The sequence below is a fragment of the Bombina bombina genome, chromosome 11 (genome assembly GCF_027579735.1).
Source record: "Bombina bombina isolate aBomBom1 chromosome 11, aBomBom1.pri, whole genome shotgun sequence".
Classification (NCBI taxonomy): Eukaryota; Metazoa; Chordata; class Amphibia; order Anura; family Bombinatoridae; genus Bombina; species Bombina bombina.
The window spans coordinates 126,571,207-126,595,131 of record NC_069509.1 but is presented as its reverse complement, the minus strand read 5'-3'; the positions used below and the strand labels follow the sequence as shown (position 1 = coordinate 126,595,131).

At 39.2% G+C, this 23,925-nt stretch overlaps 1 protein-coding gene across 2 annotated transcripts in view; it reads left to right on the top strand.

Annotated features, from left to right (window-relative positions):
- Positions 1-22,704, top strand: part of LOC128642004 (uncharacterized) — an 86,561-nt gene extending 63,857 nt beyond the window's left edge. For both annotated transcript variants that reach the window (XM_053694640.1, XM_053694639.1), the window contains exon 5: positions 21,703-22,704. In XM_053694640.1, coding sequence (XP_053550615.1) covers positions 21,703-22,014 — 312 coding nt within the window. In that variant the 3' untranslated portion in view covers positions 22,015-22,704. The remainder of the gene's footprint in view (positions 1-21,702) is intronic.
- Positions 22,705-23,925: the final 1,221 nt, after the last annotated feature.

Below are 23,925 nucleotides of genomic sequence, written 5' to 3'. Positions count from 1 at the left end.
TAAATAGTTTTTATTGAGGTTAAAATAGCATATTGGCAACAGTCTCATCAACAGAATACATTTTACAACATATATTATACTGGCATGACATAACACATTAGGTACCTCATTTTTTAAATCTTATAGGTTTGCGAGTTCCTCAGACAGGCAGGTCCAATCGTGGGACCAAAAGTTAAACAAAGCAATTGAGGACATGTCAACGTAGATAATAGTAAAAATTGCAATTTCAGCTTATGTGGGATAAGTACAGATTATGAAGTGTATATACAATATCATTATAGTGAAGCATAATAATGGCATCAAGGTAACTCTGTATAAATCGTCAATTGGGGAAATATGGAGCGTAGCATCCCTCAGTTGTTACTGTAATCCAATAACCGTTAGTACTGAGCTTTTATTAGAACACAGGCAATCTTAAGACTATTATCTTGAATAAACTTCGGGAAAACAGGATATCACTACAAAATCAATGTTCCTGTGTTGAACCCCCGTGAGCCATTCTACATTGGTGCAGGGAAAAAACTAAGTCATGGCTCTACGGATTGGGCAGAGACTACTAAACTCTGCCAAAAGGGTGTGCAGAGAGAAAGGGAATCATCCCTAACCACACAGCGGTAATGGGGGGGGGGGGGGCGGAGGGAAGGCCAAAAATAACAGATCTTACTATTGTTAACTTACACTTCTAACATAGAACCCAAGAATATTGAAAGAGCAACTTCATCATGGCTATCTAAACAAAGACAAATAAGCATGTTGACAACCTAGAATAGAGTATACATTTCAAACAAGAGCTCTAGGTTAATCATACATGGCAATATAAAAATGTTGACTTGGGCTAGGGAGAACATCAGATGCCTCCCCAGTATCCACCTATCAGTCAGCTATTGAGGTTCTAAATCCTGGTTTCTCAACAGCCGGGCCGTGGCCCAGTACCGGGCCGTGATAGCCCTGCTGGTGGGCCCCGGCCTGTCATGCCCCCACTGCACACTCTTACTCCACTGCACACCAAGGGCAGACTGATACCAATCAAGGTCCCAGGAACACTGACTCACACTGAGCAAAATGTATTACATTTTATGTAAATGAACATGGTAGCCTCCCTGCCCTGCCCCCAACAGGCCCCTCAACCTCCAGAGCCAGGACCCCCAACATTAAGGTCCAGAGAAAGGGTACCCAACCTCCAGGGCCAGACCCCACACTCCATGGCCCTCACAGCGACAGACCCCCGCCAGGGCCCCTCTAAACCCACACTTTTTTTGCTTAGTTACTGATAGGGCAACTGAAAACTCCAGCTTAAGGAATGCACCAGGATCTGTGGAGATGCCATTTGTAGGCCCCCCTACTTGCTGGTCCCTCGGCCCAGGTCCTATTTGCCTGGCTGATCAGTCCTCACCTGCTGCACAATATATATATATATATATATATATATATATAACTACCGGGCCATGGACATGTCTAGCTAAAATTTACCGGGCTTTGAGGTCACTTTGGTTGAGAACCACTGTTCTAAATTACATAACTAGTAATGATAAAATATATAGGCTACCATCTTGTCTATCCATGAAACATTGTTACTAAACATTTAAACTTGTATGGGCCCTAGTTATCATGTAAGAAGTGGCAAGAAGTATGATTTATATAAGAACTCGTTCCAAACAGGTGTATAACATCTAACATAGGTCACCAGATTGACACCCATAAATATAGGCAACAGGGTGCTATAACACTCTGGAGACTTAACATATAATTAAACAGCATAGGGGCTCCCTAATCTATAAAAAGGAGATAGCAAATATAGGACTATCTACTTACAGGCCTAATGGCAGACTTCAGCACAGTTTGAGAGTAGATATGATAACATTAACTATTAAGAAGGCCAACGCTCCTAGGTGAATATATGGTGTGATTTTAAATATAATATAGGAGGGGGCCACCATTCTCATATACATCAGTGTTAGGAGGAATTAACATTTCTATGATACTGAGAGACTCCAATTCATACAGGTAATGGCTGCCTAAAAACCACCCAGGGAACTGTATACAAAAGTTAGCATATCTTTGTGAGTAGCAACCAATATATACAAGATAGGTACTTTTCTAAGGAATAGTTTGTCTAAATAGTAAACAAATGTAGCACAGGTCAGCTGCTAGTACTCAGTGTATATGTAGAAACTGCCTGACTCTAGATCCTTTTTGTTACTCTGGAACACAGGTACATTTAATCTGGGAAGATCCAGATGGGCATAAATATTGATGGCAATGGCTGCTTAAGACTAGTGCTGATAATAACATAATATCTCATGTATAGTCCAGAGTCTGCCCTGCCACCTCTAGCAGAATAATGACAAGCTAATAGACATAGGTGAGGGCTAAGTAATGTACAGTTGTATGAGCTATATCCTTAACAGACAAATATGACAGATAATATGAAGGAGCAGGAGGTAATCTTCTAATGGGGATCCGACTATGTGTCATCATGGACAGATTACTAATCTCAATAGAGAGGGAGCCTCCAATTGACTGAAGCATTAAGTTTCATATATATAATGCAACTGCTCCGGTGGCCATATCTGTCTCTTATAAGTCCCGCTCACCCTGTTTGCATGCAGGCAAACCCACCCACGATCAGATGGGAGCAGCCAGCCCGGGGGACCCAGGGGAAACAATGACACCAAATCCAGGGTATCTGAATACTGTGGAAGTGACCCCATTCGGGCTGCCGCAACATGACCGCATAGTTCCTTTCAGAGGGGGGCGCGGGTAACAGAGCGCGACCACTGCCCTGACCCACAGGGCCTGCGCCCGCCTGTAAGAGGTCGTACTGAACTGCTCCCCTTGTGATTATGTCTCTCATGGTGACAAAGGGCGGGTAGGACTCCTTGTTGCCTGCACTCACCAGCGCTTGCAGTGGAAGGCCTCCCCGGGGATCCACAGACACTGTGTCCCGCTGTGACTCCGGTGCCGCCTCCCGCTCCTCAGCAGCGGTGATGTGGCATGAACGTGCCTCTTGGATTTTTTCAGTGAGAGCATCTAGTCTCTCACACATTCGCTGTCCGTATTCCTCCAATAGCTCCCTGATGTCAGAATACAGCACAGGGATCTCCATGGCGGGTAGTAGCGTATTCTCAACCAAAATGGCGCTTCAGTGCGTGACAGGGAGCTCCGGATCAGATTTTTCAGCTGAGTAGTAGATATACAGCCACCAGTTTGCTGTTCACATATCCCAGGCTTCTTTACGTGTCACCATCCTCCAAACACCAGTTGTATAGTCTGATTTTATCAAGGGTAATTCATTTTTTCTGAAGTTGAGGTCGGGAGCTCCTGAACAATGCGTCTTCTAGCAATGGCGGTTGGCTCCGCCCCTGTCTACATTTAAATTTAAGCTTGAGCGCCTCCGCATATTGGTCAGGGAGGGCTTAGCAACTCTGGACGACTGTGATGCTATTGTAGTCCCAGAGAAATTATGTAGATTGGATAAATACTATGCAGTACCTACTTACACTGATGTTTTTCCAATCCCTAAGAGGTTTTCTGAAATTTTTACTAAGGAATGGGATAGACCAGGTGTACCGTTCTCTCCCCCTCCTGTTTTTAAAAAGATGTTTCCTATAGACGCCGCTACACGGGACTTGTGGCAGACGGTCCCTAAGGTGGAGGGAGCAGTTTCTACTCTAGCTAAGCGTACCACTATCCCTGTCGAGGACAGTTGTGCTTTTCTAGATCCAATGGACAAAAAATTAGAGGGTTACCTTAAGAAAATTTTTATTCAACAAGGTTTTATTCTCCAGCCTCTTGCATTCATTGCCCCAGTCACTGCTGCGGCTTTCTGGTTTGAGTCTCTAGAGGAGGCTCTACAGGTTGAAACCCCGTTGGAAGATATTATTGACAAGCTTAGGGCCCTTAAGCTAGCCAATTCATTTGTTTCTGACGCCATTGTTAATTTAACCAAGCTAACGGCTAAATTCAGGTTTTGCTATTCAGGCGCGTAGGGCGCTATTGCTTAAATCCTGGTCAGCTGACGTGACTTCAAAGCCTATACTTCTCAACATTCCCTTCAAAGGACAGACCCTATTTCTGACATCACTGGAGGAAAAGGTCACGCCCTTCCTCAAGACAGGTCCAACAAATTAAGGACCAAACAGTCTAGTTTTTGGCCCTTTCGAAACTTCAAGAGTCGCGCAGCTTCAACTTCCTCTAACACAAAGCAAGAGGGAACTTTTGCCCAGTCTAAGCCGGTCTGGAGACCTAACCAGGCTTGGAACAAGGGGAAACAGGCCAAAAAGCCTGCTGCTGCTTCTAAGACAGCATGAAGGAGCAGCCCCCTATCCGGAAACGGATCTAGTAGGGGGCAGGCTCTCTCTCTTCGCCCAGGCTTGGGCAAGAGATGTCCAGGATCCCTGGGCATTGCAAATTGTGTCCAAGGGTTATCTTCTGGAATTCAAAACCTCTCCCCCAAAAGGGAGATTTCATCTCTCACATTTATCTGTAAACCAGATAAAGAGAGAGGCATTCTTACATTGTGTTCGAGACCTCCTAGTTATGGGAGTGATCCACCCAGTTCCAAAGGAGGAACAGGGGCAGGGCTTCTATTAAAATCTGTTTGTGGTTCCCAAGAAAGAGGGAACATTCAGACCAATCTTAGATCTCAAGATCTTAAACAAATTTCTCAGAGTCCCATCCTTCAAGATGGAGACTATTTGAACCATCCTTCCTATGATCCAGGAGGGTCAATATATGACTACCGTAGACTTAAAGGATGCTTATCTTCACATCCCGATACACAAAGATCATCATTGTTTTCTCAGGTTTGCTTTTCTAGACAGACACTACCAGTTTGTGGCACTTCCCTTCGGGTTGGCCACGGCACCAAGAATCTTTACGAAGGTTCTGGGGTCCCTCCTAGCGGTCCTAAGGCCGCGGGGTATAGCAGTAGTCCCTTACTTAGACGACATTCTAATACAGGCGGCGACTTTTCAAATCGCAAGGTCCCATACGGACATTGTTCTGGCATTTCTGAGGTCCCATGGGTGGAAGGTGAACGAAAAAAAAAGAGTTCTCTATCACCTCTAACAAGAGTTTCGTTCCTAGGGACTCTGATAGATTTGGTAGAAATGAAGATTTACCTAACGAAGGCCAGATTGTCAAAACTTCTAGACTCTTGCCGTGTTCTTTATTCCACTTCTCGTCCTTCAGTGGCTCAGTGTATGGAAGTAATCGGTTTAATGGTAGCGGCAATGGACATAGTACTGTTTGCCCGCCTACATCTCAGACCGCTGCAACTTTGCATGCTCAGTCAGTGGAATGGGGATTACACAGATTTGTCCCCTCTACTAAATCTGGATCAAGAAACCAGGGATTCTCTTCTCTGGTGGCTATGTCAGGTCTATCTGTCCAAGGGGATGAGCTTCCGCAGGCCAGATTGGACTATAGTAATGACAGATGCCAGCCTTCTGGGCTCGGGTGCAGTCTGGAACTCCCTGAAGGCTCAGGGCTCGTGGACTCAGGAGGAGGCACTCCTTCCGATAAACATTCTGGAATTAAGAGCAATTTTCAATGCTCTTCATGCGTGGCCTCAGCTAGCTGGGGTCAGGTTCATCAGATTTCAGTCGGACAATATCACGACTGTAGCCTACATCAACCATCAGGGGGGAACAAGGAGTTCCCTAGCAATGTTGGAGGTTTCAAAGATAATTCTATGGGCAGAGGTTCACTCTTGCCATCTATCAGCTATCCATGTCCCAGGTGTCGAGAACTGGGAGGCGGATTTTCTAAGTCGGCAGACTTTTCATCCGGGAGAATGGGAGCTCCATCTGGAGGTATTTGCTCAGTTGATTCAACTTTGGGGCAAACCAGAACTGGATCTCATGGCGTCTCGCCAGAACGCCAAGCTTCCTTGTTACGGGACCAGGTCCAGGTACCCCAAGGCAACGCTGATAGATGCTCTAGCAGCGCCTTGGTCCTTCAACCTGGCTTATGTGTTTCCACCGTTTCCTCTGCTCCCTCATCTGATTTCCAAGATCAGGCAGGAGAGAGCTTCGGTGATTTTGATAGCACCTGCGTGACCACGCAGGACTTGGTATGCAGACCTGGTGGACATGTCATCCTGTCCACCATGGACCCTGCTGCTGAGGCAGGACCTTCTACTTCAGGGTCCTTTCAGCCATCCAAACCTAATTTCTCTGCGTCTGACTTCTTGGAGATTGAACGCTTGATTTTATCAAAGCGTGGTTTCTCTGAATCGGTCATTGATACTTTAATTCAGGCTCGAAAGCCGGTTACCAGGAAAATCTATCATAAGATATGGTGTAAATATCTTCATTGGTGTGAATCCAAGGGTTACTCATGGAGTAAGGTCAGGATTCCTAGAATATTATCTTTTCTCCAAGAAGGATTGGAGAAGGGATTGTCGGCTAGTTCCTTAAAGGGACAGATTTCTGCTCTATCTATTCTTTTGCACAAGCGCCTGGCTAATACTCCAGACGTTCAGGCGTTTTGTCAGGCTTTAGTTCGAATCAAGCCTGTGTTTAAACCTGTTTTCCGCCATGGAATCTAAATTTAGTTCTTAAAGTTCTTCAAGGGGTTCCATTTGAACCTTTTCATTCCATAGATATCAAGCTGTTGTCCTGGAAAGTTCTGTTTTTGGTAGCTATCTCCTCGGCTCGACGAGTTTCGGAGTTAACGGCTTTACAATGTGATTCTCCTTATCTCATTTTCCATGCTGATAAGGTAGTGTTGCGTACCAAACCTGGGTTTCTTCCTAAGGTGGTATCTAATAAGAATATCAATCAGGAGATTGTTGTTCCTTCACTATGTCCTAATCCTTCTTCAAAGAAGGAACGTCTATTACACAATCGTGATGTGGTCCGTGCTTTAAAATTCTATTTACAAGCCACTAAAGATTTTCGTCAAACATCTGCTTTGTTTGTGGTTTACTCTGGACAGAGGAGAGGCCAAAAGGCTTCGGCAACTTCTCTTTCTTTTTGGTTAAGAAGCATAATCCGCTTTGCTTACGAGACTGCTGGCCAGCAGCTTCCTGAGAGAATTACAGCTCATTCCACTAGAGCAGTAGCTTCCACATGGGCTTTTAAAATTGAGGCTTCTGTTGAACAGATTTGTAAGGCGGCGACTTGGTCTTCGCTTCATACCTTTTCTAAATTCTACAAATTTGATACTTTTGCTTCTTCGGAGTCTGTTTTTGGGAGAAAAGGTCTTACAGGCAGTGTAAGTTTAAGCGTCTGCCTTGTCCCTCCCTTCATCCGTGTCCTATAGCTTTGGTATTGGTATCCCACAAGTAATGTATGAATCCGTGGACTGGATACACCTTACAAGAGAAAACAAAATTTATGCTTACCTGATAAATTTATTTCTCTTGTAGTGTATCCAGTCCACGGCCCGCCCTGTCATTTTAAGGCAGGTGTTATTTATTTTTTAAACTACAGTCACCACTGCACCCTATAGTTTCTCCTTTCTCTTGCTTGTTTTCGGTCAAATGACTAGGGGTGGCAGTTAGGGGAGGAGCTATATAGACAGCTCTGCTGTGGGTGATCCTCTTGCAGCTTCCTGTTGGGAAGGAGAATATCCCACAAGTAATGGATGAATCCGTGGACTGGATACACCACAAGAGAAATAAATTTATCAGGTAAGCATAAATTTTGTTTTTGCACCTTGTTTAATCATGTAGTAAAAGTCCAAAAAGGAGCAGCACCACCAAATAAGCAATTTAATCTTTCTTTATTGGGACATTATGAAGACAAAAAACACGACGTTTCGGTCTATCTGACCTTAATCATGTGGTATACAATAATGCCCCAACACCCTCCTTATAAACCCAAAAAGGGCGGAGTCAGGTACATATACAGGTGTTCAACATTCTTAGCATTACCAACTATTAATTGCAGGACTCACAACTCCATCTAGTGGTAGTAGGGACATCCATCTAATTTCATGAAACCTTAAAAAGCAACGCAAATAAATTTATACAATATATACAGGATATAAAAATATCACAACAATATGTATGAGTATCTAGCATAAATGAAACTATCTAATGTGGAATATAGCCAGACTATTAAACAATCCGTAACATATTTTTTAACATATTTCACAAAGTAACATTGTCACTGAATGCTTTAAATTTAGGGAATAAGAGTTTATTTACACCTAGCTCTAGCAACAATAGCATTGAGACATTTATTCAATTAGTACTTAGAGATGTTGATTTAATGACACATAAGAATATAGGGCCTTACATGCATAACATAAGGATACAGAGTAACTTCTCTAAGATAGAGGAAAAAGCTCTCTTAGATTTAAAATCAAACAAACAGATTGTGGTCCTTGATAGATCATATATATAACAACTGTGGTCCTTGATAGATCATATATATAACAACTGTGGTCCTTGATAGATCATATATATATAACAACTGTGGTCCTTGATAGATCATATTATGTGCAAGAGATTGAAACACAACTTCAGGATCATGAGGTCTATAAGCCACTAAATCAGGATCCCTCATTCGAGATTAAAAAGGGGTTAGAAGATTGTATTCATAGGGCAATGTGTAATGGACTTATTAACTTTTAAAGGAACAGAATTTTTTGGTACCAGATGTATTTTCTATACCAGTCCTTTACACATTGCCCAAAATACATAAAAATAGACAGACACCACCGGGACGCCCTATTGTGGCGAGTACTAATTATGTTTTAACTAATGTTTCTAAATACTTGGATACAATCTTGAGACCACTTGCCACTCAATCAATATCATATATTAAGGATACAGGAGATTTCTTAGTGAAATTAGAGTCCCTAGATATACAGAGTGACAAATTGATTCTTTTTTTCACTAGATGTAACAAGCCTCTATACCTCAATTACACATGTGAGTGGGATAGGTGCTGCAATGAACTATTCCTTGACTTATTCTGGAATGTTCAATTATGTTAGTTTGAAGTTATAGTATTCCCTTTACCCCGCTCAGTATATGTACTAATACAGAGGGGTTAACGAAAGGAAATAACAATTGTTGTAAAGGTAAGTGTGTGTTAATATCTTACACTGTCTCTTTAACAGGTAGATAAGCTGTAGCTGAGAATTGGATTGTGACGAATAAATTTCTCTGCAATCAGATTAGTGGTAATTCTTAAATATAAAGAAATATTGTGTCAGTCTTATCAGCAACTTTGTTTCCCACAAGATCAAAAAGATACATATATACAGTCTGTTTGATTGGAGAAAGTATACTTGCGGTTTTTAAATCTTCAGTAGCTGTGTCTGCAATGCCTTAAGTACAGATCCGTGTGCCGTGTCAGGCTTAGTGTCTTCTGTGATGAAGCTGCATCTGCTACACTGCGGATCTGGGGTTCTGAAGTGAATGGCGTCTGACACGCCAACATTCGTCAGTGAGAGTGAGATTGAGCTGGTTCGCTTGATCGGGTGACGTCAGATCCGGTCCGTTGAGAGCTGGAAGGATTACGGCTGTGGAAATGTCTGTGGCTCAGCTCTGTCTGATTTTCAGGATGGTATTTAGTGTATAGCCTTTTGGTTGGTAAGTGAGAAAATTGAGAGCTGACAGGAATCAAATTAAAGGGCCATAATACCCAAATGTTTAAACACTTGAAAGTGATGCAGCATAGCTGTAAAAAGCTGTCTAGAAAATATCACCTGAACATCTCTATGTAAAAAAGAAAGATATTTTACCTCAAAAGTTCCTCAGTAGCCACCTCCCATTGTAAAGGATTTCTAAGCAGCATTTTAGTGTGTCTGTCCTAGGACAGCAGAAGGGATGAGCATTGTGCACTCTCATGTTATTTCACCAAACAGGTAAAGGAAGCTTACTATGAAATCTCATGAGAGTTAAGTCAAATCTCATGAGATCACAGTAAAAGAGTTCATGACCTCAGCACTGCTGATGCTAATTGGCTCCTGTTCATTTCTTCATTTTTTTAATTTCTTTTACCTGCAGCTGGGAGCAGCTGAGTATAACTTTTTACACAGAACTTACTCTGCTGAGCTGAGGAGATTGTGAGGTAAAATATCTTCCTTTTTTACATAGAGATGCTCAGGTGATATTTTCCTGTCAGTTTTTTACAGTTATACTGCATCAGTTTCAAGTGATTTAGCATATGAGTATTATGTCCCTTTAAGGAGCACAATCCTCAAGAGGTTTTTAGCTTGTAAATAAATTTAGCTTGGAGAGAGGCTAATGAACAACTAACACTAACTAATAAAACAAGCAACTAGTGAATGTTAAAGCACCTCCTTATAAAGGAGTGTAACTGTGGGAGGAGGATTCCACTTAAAGGTGAAGTATCGTGACAGGTGCTATGAGGCAGGCTATTGTTTCTAGTAGGATTTTTCTATTTTTCAGTGTGAATTTATTTTAAAACTATTACAGCTCGTTCTTTACTTTAATTATTTCCTGTTTCAAGACCAATTTTATATCCAGTGTCAGGGGACAGCTATGGGATCAAATGTCGCCCCCACATATGCCATTGTCTTTATGAATATCTATGAGGAGAGGTTTGTATACACTCATAAGGCTTTTTTTACAGTATGGAATATGCTGGTTTAGATATATAGATTACATTTATGGCATATGGAGGGGTGACATTGATTCCCTGCTGGAAGTTGTGGCAGATCTGAATGTTTCCACCAGGCACATCAAGTTTAAGCTAGTACATAGTGAGGAGTCTGTTGACTTCCTGGATACTACCATACAGAAGATTGATGGGAGATTAAAAGTAGATTCATATAGGAAAGATAGCGACAGGAATAGCCTGCTGAGGTGCCCATCACCCTTCTTTACTAAATAGTCTTCCTAGAAGTCAGCTGCTGCGAGTTAAGAAAATTGTGTCTGATGAGAAGCTAGCTCAAGTTAGGTTGAGGGAAATGGTAGATTTTATCTGCAGAGAGGTTATCCTAAGCCACTGATTGAACAACAAATTAGTGAGATAGTATACCCAGACAATCTATTCTTAAGGGGGACTATAACAAAAGGAGAAACAAGAGAATAAACGACTGGTATTTTGTGTCCCAATTTAGTCCTCTGAGTGATATCAGGAGGATTATTAAAAAACATTGGTCTATTTTAAAAGATTTTAAAAGATTTGAACCCCAGTATTAAAGAGTTTCAAGATTTTCCTATGCCAGCTTATAGGCGTTGTAGAAACATAAGAGATGTATTAATAAAAGTAGACATTGGCTCTAATAAGAAAGCTACTCAATCCTATCTCTCTACCCATAAAGTAGGCTGTTTCCCATGTTTGGGATGTTGTAACTGCAACAACATCATTAAGGGGGATTCCTTTGTACATCCTTTAAATGGGAAAAGGTTTAAAGGGACAGTCTACACCAGAATTGTTATTGTTTTACAAGATAGATAATCCCTTTATTACCCATTCCCCAGTTTTGCATAACCAACACAGTTATAATAATATACTTTTAACCTCTTTATTTATTTGTTTCAGCTCTTTTGACAGACTTGCAGTTTAGCCAATTAGTGCCTGCTCCCAGATAACTTCACGTGCACGAGCACATTGTTATCTATATGAAATACGTGAACTAACACCCTTTAGTGGTGAAAAACTGTTAAAATGCATTCTGAAAAGTGGTGGCCTTCAAGGTCTAAGAAATTAGCATATGAATCTCCTAGGTTAAGCTTTCAACTAAGAATACCAAGAGCACAAAGCAAAATTGGTGATAAAAGTAAATTGGAAAATTGTTTAAAATTACATGTTCTATCTAAATCATGAAAGTTTATTTTGGCCTAGACTTTAAGGTTCCTTTTTTTTTTTTACTTGTAACTCAGAATATATCATATACCTTATTAAATGCCCCTGTTCCAAAATTTATATTGGGGAGTCTACAAGGAGAGTTGTGGCAATAGGGATGTCCCTGTCTCAAATCACTTCCTTCAAGCTGGTCATAGTATCTCTCAGTTGAGGTTTCAAATAATAGAACAGGTCAGGAGACCTAGACGAGGGGGAGATGGACAAAAATTACTTAAGAGTAGAGAGACGTTTTGGATTTACACTCTGCAGTCTTTGATCCCCCTTGGTATGAACAAAGAAATAGACTGGAACGTTACTTTGTGAAATATGTTAAAAAATATGTTAAGGATTGTTTAATAGTCTGGCTATATTCCACATTAGATAGTTTCATTTGTGCTAGATACTCATACATATTGTTGTGATATTTTTATATCCTGTATATATTGTATACATTTATTTGTGTTGCTTTTTTAGGTTTCATGTAATTAGATGGATGTCCCTATTACCACTAGATGGAGTTGTGAGTCCTGCAATTAATAGTTGGTAATGCTAAGAATGTTGAACACCTGTATAGGTACCTGACTCCACCCTTTTTGGGTTTATAAGGAGGGTGTTAGGGCATTATTGTATACCACATGATTAAGGTCAGATAGACCGAAACATCGTTTTTTTTTTTTTCTTCATGATGTCCCAATAAAGAAAGATTAAATTGCTTATTTGCTGGTGGTGCTCCTTTTTGGACTTCTACTTCTGTTTGGGTTTTTTTGACAGGACCCTTGGAGCGTGCACCCACTTGCAGATAGTTGTATTTTGTTATTAATCATGTAGTAACACATTTATAATTTTTTTGCCCCCAAGGGGCACATAAAATTATCCTCCTACTACTGTGGAGTACTGCAAAATAAGTAATTCCTCTGAGAGCTTCCCTGGTGTGCACAACTATACAGAACATGAAATACTTTTGTTTTTTTATTTAAATTAATATAATAATTTTACATTTTCAAATATAAAGGAATAAAATATATATATATATATATATATATATATATATATATATATATACACACACACACACACATCAGTTTTGCAGTTCCAAGCACTCACTGTTAATTTTATTTGCCAGGGTGCTCTCTACATAGAATATAGAAATAATTTCTTCTTTATTTTTCAATATATCTTCAACTTTTAGTTCATCTTAACAGGTCAACGTTTTGGTCCATGCAAGGACCATTCTCATGACCAGTATTATACCTTCGATACACATCTTAGCTGCGTTATAGTTGACAGCTAAGATGTGTATCTAAGATATAATCAAAACAGGCACAATAAGTTAGAGAGGTTTTTATGGGGCTAAATAAGATGCAGAGTGTGATGCACCTGGAGATCTTTATCTTTGGTCTGCTTGAGCTCGCCTGTTGAAAGGCACAAAAAAAATGGGTTGTGTTTTTTTTTTTTTAATAAATATCACTGCACAGGTGCGCTCAGAGAAACACAGAGGAGAACAGGAAGGCGCATTTATTTGGACAATGAAATAAATCAAGCCCTTAACAGTTAATGTTTCTTTAATCTTCCTGTTCTCTGCTTTTCTGTGTGTTACAAGTAAGTCCTAAGTAACATTTTCCCACAGGTCATTACTTTGTAATACAAAAGTATTTAGTGTATATGGTAAACAATCTTTACTTTCTACATGTTGCAGGCACTTTATTATTTATGCTTTTATATCTGAAGTTTTTTTCTTGTTATTGTACAACATGCTGCACTTTTAGATACGGTTCATATTTTACTTGCATTTTTATTTTGGCTACTTAGTGTTAGGGTATTTTGGGGGCTGCTTTATGTACCAGGAACACATCTCCAGAGTTTACACCAGCATCTGGAATTTATCTTTTGTGGGTTTGAATTTGGAAACCTATCGTGTCACCAGATAGTATGCACATGCCATTTGACAGAACAGTAATGGAGAGCTGCTCTTTGGATCACTTCCTTCTACAAACAGTTTGGAACATTTCAAGTAAACACTACTATCCATGTTTTCTTTATCAGATAAAAAAATGCAAAGTACAAGGAACCGAGGGGTAGCTGGAGGTAAAGGAAGATCATGCATAACTTATGAGCTTTTGTTTACTCTAGCCCTTCCCTTCTCCTAGCTGTCACAGGAGACTTAACATCACAAGGTCTGTAACTGATCCCTCCCCCCCTGCTTATGCAACCTGCTAAATTATAAAAAGGGTTGCAAGGGCAGTAGGCTTGAGGGCTTTACAGCAGGGTTTCTCATTTCCAGTCCTCAAGTAACCCTAGCGGACCATATTTTAATGATATCTGAACTAGAGCACGGGTGAAATAATCAGCTGATGGTTGAGAGCAAGTTAATAACTATGGTTATTATTTCACCTGCTGATCATTTCACCTGTTCGCTAGCTAAGATAGCATAAAAATCTGTCCTGTTAGGGGTACTTAAGAAAAAGGGGTTTAGAAACTCTGCCAACAGCATTATCTTCTCTAAAACTACTTACGGCAGCAAGCTCTCCATCAGAATCTTTCTTTTGAGGTGTCTTTATTGCTGAGGTCCTAAAGTGGTAATGGCTTGTATTTTGGTGGGGGACATGGTAAGTAGGATAGAAATCGAACCATGCAGTACATTTACTAGGACTATAGACATTAAAAGTTACGATTTATATTGCCCCTACCCTAGATGTGGCTTTTCTACACAGAATTGCTGCAAGAAAGCACAAAATCCATGCATCTACAGGATTAACTTATGTTTCACAGCCTTGTTTAAGTGATTGTAAATTTCAGACTATAAGAATGTTGCAATAAAACATATATTAGTTTGCACGTAAAACCACATAAATATTTTTTTTAAAAAGTGTATTTTCTAATAAAAGATTTATAATCCTAATTGGTATTGTCTGTTCCTCCGCCCCCCTTCATTTCCTCTTTTGGCTGGGCTATGATGTATAGAGCAGTCACATCCACTCTCTACCTATGCTTCTAAGGGCTTTAAAGGGACTGGACTTCAAGATTGTCAAATGACACACATGTTGATTGGATGTTCACTGGAATTGTCATAAAAAAAAAAAATGTTAATCCAAGTGGGCTGGCATAACATTGCAATAGAAACATTACTATATGCACTAATTTAACCCTTTCACAGATGGATTAAAAAGAAAAAAGGTTCACATATACTTTTTTAATGGCAAAGATAACATATATGGCATTTGATTAGTTAAGATTTACTATCACCTAAATACAAAGCCCCATGAGATGCCATATGTGATTTTAATTGAAAAGAGAGACTTATCCTGCAAATATATATATATAAATATATATTTAAAAATACTCTTGTAAGTGAAGAACATTGATTTGTAAAATATTTACAGTAAAACGCATATTAAATATTAGAATATAAAAATATATATTCACATACAATATAGCCCTTTCAAACACATGGTCATATACCACATACCTTTTAATCCTTATAAAAATGTATTAATATTTATATGAATATATTTTATTATGTAATGTATATCAGTGTAACAGTTTATTTTAATGTATTTATGTTGTGTTTGGTGCACATTTATTTTTAGCCCTAACCATTTACGCGAGGTCTTCAGTCATGCTAACCCAACGAGAGCAAATTTAGATTGTGCTTTGCGGTACGCTTTTACTTTCAACTTGTAATAGACACGCAAGTTAGCTCAGTTGTAATCTAGCCCAATATGCTTTACAGGCTGCACTCATGCAAATTTCCGTTTGTGTCCATTACTACTTTAGCTTGTGCGTGCATTTGTGTGTGTGTCTGTGTTATTATAGGTAGAAAACCCTTTATCTAAACTGCTTGGGACCAGAAAAGGTTTGGATTTTAGAATAAATGGGACAGTTTGAAGAGGGGATGGGACTAAGTTTAAACAATATCTTACGTAATTTAGGCAATAATTACATGCTATAATACAGCTAATACATGCAACCTATAGGCAGTTTTATGTCATTTTTGAACACTTTGCTATACATTGTACCCTCAGAAAAATAGTACAGTACTGTAATCAGAAAGGTAATATTTGTTGTAAATAAATAGACGTATTTGCATTTTAGAACATAAAAAAAAGACATAGGCAGAGAAGATTGCGACTTACAGGCATTAAAAAAAATAGTATTGTTTGATAATTGTTTAGTTTGAAAAAATATTAATTAAAAAGTCTGGATTTTAGGTGTATGTGGTTGTAGAGAACTGCGTCTAGATATATATATATATATATATATATACGCAACACTATAAAAGACCCCCCTAACTGGATCTTGGATTCAAAGTGCCGAAAAAGGGAATAGGAGCGCCAAAGTTGGCTAAAGTATATATAAAACTGGATAAATCAGGAACAAAGTTGACTGAAAAGGAGGATTTTAGGATATGTTTGTATTTTGGAATTCCGGATTTGAGGATATGTACCTGTACTTTTAAAGCAATTTATAGTAACAGACAAAATATTTATTTATTTATATACTAGTCCTAAAGACCGTGTACACGGGACATTTTTTGCAGTACAGCGGTCCCACCCCTTGCTCTCTCTCTATCCCCCTCTCTTTTGCTCTCTCTTTCTCCCCTCTCTTTTGCTCTCTCTCCCCCCTCTCTTTTGCTCTCTCTCCCCCCTCTCTTTTGCTCTCTCTCCCCCCTCTCTTTTGCTCTCTCTCCCCCCTCTCTTTTGCTCTCTCTCCCCCCTCTCTTTTGCTCTCTCTCTCCCCTCTCTTTTGCTCTCTCTCTCCCCTCTCTTTTGCTCTCTCTCTCCCCTCTCTTTTGCTCTCTCTCTCCACTCTCTTTTGCTCTCTCTCTCCCCTCTCTTTTGCTCTCTCTCTCCACTCTCTTTTGCTCTCTCTCTCCCCTCTCTTTTGCTCTCTCTCTCCCCTCTCTTTTGCTCTCTCTCTCCCCTCTCTTTTGCTCTCTCTCTCCCCTCTCTTTTGCTCTCTCTCTCCCCTCTCTTTTGCTCTCTCTCTCCCCTCTCTTTTGCTCTCTCTCTCCCCTCTCTTTTGCTCTCTCCTCTCATTTGCTCTCTCTCTCTCTCTCTCTCTCTCTCTCCTCTTGTTTGCTCTCTCCTCTCGTTTGCTCTCTCTCTCCTCTCGTTTGCTCTCTCTCTCTCCTCTCGTTTGCTCTCTCTCTCCTCTTGTGTGCTCTCTCTCCTCTCGTTTGCTCTCTCTCTCCTCTCGTTTGCTCTCTCTCTTCCCCACCTCTCATTTGCTCTCTCCTCTCATTTGCTCTCTCTCTCTCCTCTTGTTTGCTCTCTCTCTCTCCTCTCGTTTGCTCTCTCTCTCCTCTTGTTTGCTCTCTCTCTCTCCTCTCGTTTGCTCTCTCCCCCCTCTCTTTTGCGCTCTCTCTCTCCCTTTCTTTCATGATTCAGATAGAGCATGCAATTTTAATCAACTTTCTAATTTACTCCTATTATCAAATTTTCTTCGTTCTCTTGGTATCTTTATTTGAAAAACAGGAATGTAAGCTTAGGAGACGGCCTATTTTTGGTTCAGCACCTGGGGGTTCTTAAAGATACTAAGAGAATGAAAAAAAATTGATAATAGAAGTAAATTAGAAAGTTGCTTAAAATTGCATGCTCTATCTGAATCCTGAAAGAATATTTTGGGGTTTCCTGTCCCTTTAAGAGCTGGGACAGGTTTCTCTCTGCACCTGTCTAATCCCTCCTGATTGCAATCTATTTTTTAAGCAAAACTTAGAGCCTGAGATTTTTTTTTTATTATTTGACCGTGAAAATACCAGAATACTTCAATTACCTATGATCAAGAAGAAATTATTTTTACATGTTATCACGGTTACTAAATGACCAATTACATTATTGCACATGATATTCAGGATATTAAAGATACACTCTACATGCAGGAGCAAACTAACATTTTAAGGTTAATTACCCTTTATTAGCTGTTCCAGGATATATAGGGAGAACTTACATTACAGTCACAATATATATTAGGAGCCTCATCCTATATAACATTTGCTCTCATCAAAGGGGCTACAGCAGACCTGGTAAAGGGACACTAAACCCAATTTTTTTATTTCATGATTCACATAGAGCCGGCAACTTTCTAATTTTCTCCTATTATCAAATGTTCTTCGTTCTCTTGCTATCTTTATTTGAAAAACAAGAATGTGTTTAGAAACCGGACCATTTTTGGTTCACAACCTGGGTTGTGCTTGCTGATTGGTGGCTAAATGCACCCACCAATAAACAAGTGATGTCCAGGGTCTGAACCAAAAATTGTCTGGCTCTTTAGCTTAGATGCCTTCTTTTTTCAAATAAAGATAGCAAGAGAACGAACTTTAAATAAATGATAGCAGCTAATTTTACTAAAGGAGCGCTTTGTTTAGAACAGTGCATAGCTGATATAAGCCCCTAAAAATGTTTACACTTCAAATTTATTATGCTATTTTGTTCACAACTTGCATCAGATATCTAAAGAGGAAAGGGTGGTTTTTAGGCAGCTTGGAAATCAGACTATTTTTGCTTACTCTACGCCAGTGATTTTTAACCTTTTTTTTGCTGTGGCACACTTTTGTACATTAAAAAATCCTGTGGCACACCACCATCCCAAAATTTAAAAAAAATCACACATTGTAGCCTAATACAGCATATATATATACACATACACACAAACACACACATACTGTATGTATTGTGCTGTTATGCCATGCCTCCTACAAACTACCCCTGCACTGGGAGTAAAAAACAAGCAAAGTTTAAAAAATATGTCACACTGTTGTCAGTCTGCCGTGGCACACCTGAGGATCTCTCACGGCACACTAGTTGAAAAACACTGCTCTACGCTATAAATAAAAATGAGATCATATTTGTGGACCTATAAACAATTATCTCAATATTGTATATTTATATATTCCTTGTCCAAACAATTATTTTGCTCCCAGTTCTGCGAAGCACTAATGGGAGGTCACGACCGATATTAGTTTGAGATTATGTTTGACCAAGCCTATTCATGGAAGAACATTTGTCTGTTTCAAAACATCTGGGAAGTTTTGTTCTCAGAACTTTGGGTCATGTAAATAAAAAGGATAATTTATAAAGTCTATAATTACTATAAATTATAGGCTTGGAAAGATACATAATACTTTAGGACTCAAATATTTAAAAAAAGCTCCAACTTGGAGAGTCACCGGGCTGAACTCACAGAATTGTCTTAGAAAAATATGAGAACCCAGAAAACCCAGAGAAATGAAATCTGACTCCCATAGAAAGCAGTGAAGCTCTCTAGGATACAGAATCTCACAGAGGAGAGAGAAAACTCCAACTTGGAGAGTCACAGGGGCTGAACTCACTGAATTGTCTTAGAAAAATATGAGAACCCAGAAAACCCAAATAAATGAAAGCTGACTCCCATAGAAAGCAGTGAAGCTCTCTAGGATACAGAATCTTACAGAGGAGAGAGAGGTTAACAGGTGAGCACCTGGCACTGATATGCATAAAATGCAAATTAAACTGATATGTTTTCAGTAGAATTTAACTTTTATTTGCTTCTAGTTTAGAAACATTATTTATCTGTCAGTTAACCCTTTCCTGACGGGGTTAAAGTGTCTACATTGGAACAACTGTTCCGATGTAGACAAATTGAAATCACGCGATCGTGCACACGATTGAGAGATTTCAATTATTGGATCGGGTCTGGGGGCGTCCCTATAACCCTAGGAACGCCCTCCAGACCGCAAATCTGAGAAGCACAGTAGGCTTCAGGACAGCCGTTAGCTATGACGTTCTATTCCGTCATAACGGCTTTAAAGCCCAGTGTAATTATGATGGAATAGAACAGCAGAACGGTGTTAAAAGGTTAAATAAGTGTACTGTTAATTTTGAGCAAACGTTGCCTGTACACAGCTAGTGAGATAAATCAGTGAAAGCAACAGGTGTAAAATGCTAAGAGAATAACCAAGCCCTTAGTGTGTTGCTTCTAAAGCCTAAGCCATTCAAATTTTCTACCATAACAATCTAAAACTGAAAGGTAGGTATGAAAATAATGTTAAAAGAATACAGATATTAAGCCCACTCACTTGATTCATTCTTTTTTTGGTTGGCTAAATTTAATTTATAAGTTAAATGAACCTGTTGCTTCCCCCTTTATCTCTCCCTCTGCCTTACTCCATAGCAAAAGTGCTGTTCATGCTCTCAGGAAGTCTGTCAAGAAGTAATCTTAGTGTAGAGTGGTCATGCATGTGTTGCACACCGGGACTTGTCACACCAGATATACCGTGAATTGTATAGTATTTGTATATCGTTATGTACACAGAATTCTTCTGTTGTTTTCCTCAGTGCAATTGACCTGCCAAAAGCCGCATTTCTGTCACTATCTTTCTTGAAGTTTTTAACTCAAAGTCAACTAAACTCTCAGCTAGAGCTGTCTCTTTTTGGAAGGAGAATTCCAATCACATACTAGTGGTATTACAAGATAAAATAGCCAACTCTCTCTTCTAATCAAATATATGTGAACACACCCTGTACACTACCCCTTATATCCAAACCCCTCTACAGCAATGTTTGTTTTTTCATTAAGATATCTAAGCTTTGCCTCTAATTGCTTGCTGACAGAACAGGTGCATACTTTCTGATCCAGTTAGTTATATGCTTTTGCAGTTCTGTAATGTCCACATCTTCTACCGATCACTATATTTGTAATGTTTTCTCTGTTTTGCCCATATATACTGTTACCCAAGGTTGCAAAGGATTCAATACGTTTTATATGCTTGTTTTTCCCCCATTAAAGTATCATAAAAACATTTAACTCCTAGTACCTTGAAAAGAGCAGGTATTGGTTTTATTGTCTATTACTCTCATTAAACGAGCTGAAAAATGGTTCGTTTAACAATTTATTTCAAGCCGTAGGCCATATTAATCTTAATGTAAGTGAATTATGTTATGAGATTAACTTATTTTCCATGCTTATCAAGTGATGATGGCACTACTAGGGGATTTAAATTTTATTTTACAGGAATAGTCTATACATTTTAGGCAGCTGAACCAGACTTATCTTTCTAGGGCCTGTGTAAAACAGCACTGTGAACCTTGCACAGATTTGACACATCATAAGTTGTGAAAAGTATACAAATTTAAACAACTTTCCAGTTTACTTCTATGAACAAATTTGCTTTATTCTTTTGCTGTCCTTTTGTTGAACGAGCAGCAAAGAATAGACTTCTACCTACATTTAGTTAAAAAACAAACAAAAAAAAGGCTTATGTGGATGGGCGCCCAGCAGGGTTGGTAAGAGTGTATCTAGCAGGGTAATAAATAATACTTTTGTAGTATTATGTATATTTTAGATGCAATGTTTAAAAACATGGGTGACATTTTTCAAATTCTTATCTAGTGGGTTAGAATTTCCGTCCTGTAATTCTTTTTACTTCTAAAAGGTCAGTAGTATAGATGCGGATTTAAACGGACAGTCTAGTCCAAAATAAACTTTCATAATTTATATAGGGCATGTAATTTTAAAGAACTTTCCATTTTACTTTTAGCACCATTTTTGCTTTGTTCTCTTGGTTTTCTTAGTTCAAAGCTAAACCTAGGAGGCTCATATGCTAATTTCTTAGACCTTGAAGGCCACCTCTTATCTGAATGCATTTTGACATTTTCTTCACCACTAGAGGGCGTTAGTTCATGTGTGCCATATAGATAACATTGGAGTTACCTAGGAGTCAGCACTAATTGGCTAAAATGCAAGTCTGTCAAAAGAACTGAAATAAGGGGGCAGTTTGCAGAGACTTAGATACAAGGTAATCACAGAGGTAAAAAGTATATTAATATAACTGTGTTGGTTATGCAAAACTGGGGAATGGGTAATAAAGGGATTATCTATCTTTTTAGACAATAAAAATTCTGGTGTAGACTGTCCCTTTAATAATGTTTTATTTTTGTTTTCTTCTTAGAGGAGAGATGCAAGCACACAGACCTCCCAGTTTCTCCCACCAAGACCACCGGTTACTGTAGAGCAATTTGATTCCATGAGAGGGGAACTGCATAGACTGACACAAACTGTACAAACGCTAATAGACCGACAGAGCCGATGGGAGCAGGAACAGCACAGGCAACAGCAAAGCAATCACCAGGAGGTGATTCAGCAAATCCAGCAGCTGGGAGCAACACTTACCAACAGAACTCCACAGAACTGTGCCTCTTATGGCGGTGGAGAGGAGACACCACTGCCTGATTTCGGGCATTTCAAAATAGAACTCTTATGAGGGGAACATGACAGAACTTTATCCCCTCCAATGACAGGAGATGCAGTGGATTGTCAATTTAAAGGGACAGTACACTGTAAAATTGTTTTTCCATAAATGTATTTTAAATGACTTGTTATACCAACTGCAGAGTATAAAATATTTGAGAAATTGCATTTTCTTTTTTTTGTGTATCTGAAGTAGCTGGTTTTGTGCTTTGAAACCACAGCCTATTACAATGGGTTGAGCTTCAGGTAATATCAGATCTCATTATGTTATCACTTTTATGTACACAGACTTGCTTCCTTATCTTATATTTGTCTGGAACACCAAAGCTCAATACATAGAGAGAACAATGGAAAATTATCATTTTATTACTTAACTATCATGCCCCCCACTGAGGGTGTAATCTCTTCTGCTGGCTGTGTTTACTTAGGCTTGTCAATAGCGTATACGCCAGTATCAAAACTTTCAGTATAGGTTGGGAAACCACAAGCTAAATCAGCTATTTCAAATGCTGAAATAGGAGTAAAGGAGCCACTTGCAACCAATTTAATACACTCTAGCAGGTAAAAAGGATAATTGGGAATAATTTAAAGGGGAGAAAGTTTTTGGGTGAACTGTCCCTTTAAATTAGAGGCATTTGAAGGGTTTCTAAAGCTCTTCTAATAATTGGGAAAGTGTGTTTTTTTGATTAAAAGATTAATATCATTTTGATCTCTTTCTTTGTGTGAACTTCAAGTGCTCCCTAAAGTACAAATTGAGGGGTCAACAATGATGTCTATGTTTCAGGTAAAGAGAAGTTAGAAAAAACCCCATAATATATGTGCCAATATCAAGATCAACATACCCCTCATCATTGCACCCAGGGACGGAACAACAATTTTAAGATCGGGCAAAAATGCTCTACTGAAAGGAATGTCTTTTTTAGTGGTAATAATGAATGACAGATTTACACACCCTGTAGAAGGGGCTCTAGAGTTCTATGTAATGCAGTAAACAAAACACCAGGAGAAAGACAGAAACCAAAGAGGGAAAGTAATGAGAGAGACAGATCAGAGGGAGCAGATAAACAAAAGAGAAGGGGAAAAAGAGAAGAGATTAGGAAAGAGGAAATAAAAAGAGAGGGTATAGATAAAGAAGGGAGGGGGAAGTGAGACCCGATGCGTGATAACCAAATATAACGACTGGGTTAACTTCTCCCAATAAAAGTTACCTATACTTGCATGCTAACTAAACAGGAGTTGTTAATAGTTTGCATTCCAATGTTCTTCACATACAGAACAATGTACTTTTTATTGTAAATACATATTTCTATATATATCTATTCCCATAGGTATAGATATGTATTTTACATGAAAATTTGCACAAAACAAATTAAAATACATTAAAAAGAACACTTAGGGGTAGATTTATCATAGTGCGAGCGGACATGATACAATGTAGCATATCATGTCCGCTGCACATCGATACATGCCGTCAACATACGCTGTCGGCATTTATCATTGCACCAGCAATTCTTGTGAACTGCTGTTGCAATGCCGCCCCCTGCAGATTCGCGGTTATCGACCGCTAGCAGGGGGTGTCAATCAACCCGATAATATTCGATCAAGTTGATTTCTGTCTGCGGCCTCAGAGCAGGCGGACAAGTTATAGAGCAGCGGTCTTTAGACTGCTGCGTCATAACTGATGTGGAAACAGGGGCATCAAGCTCCATACAGAGCTTGATAAATCGGCCCCTCAAACTTATAACACAATCTAATAAAAATTATTCAAAAAACAATATTGCACACAAAAGTTATAAGGGCTCAAAGATATGAGATCTCAATTGTTAGGGGGAAAAAAGGCAGGCAAAGGGCTTTAACATTGAGATACATAGATGTCAATGTGTATGTATGTATATATATATATATATATATATATATATATAGT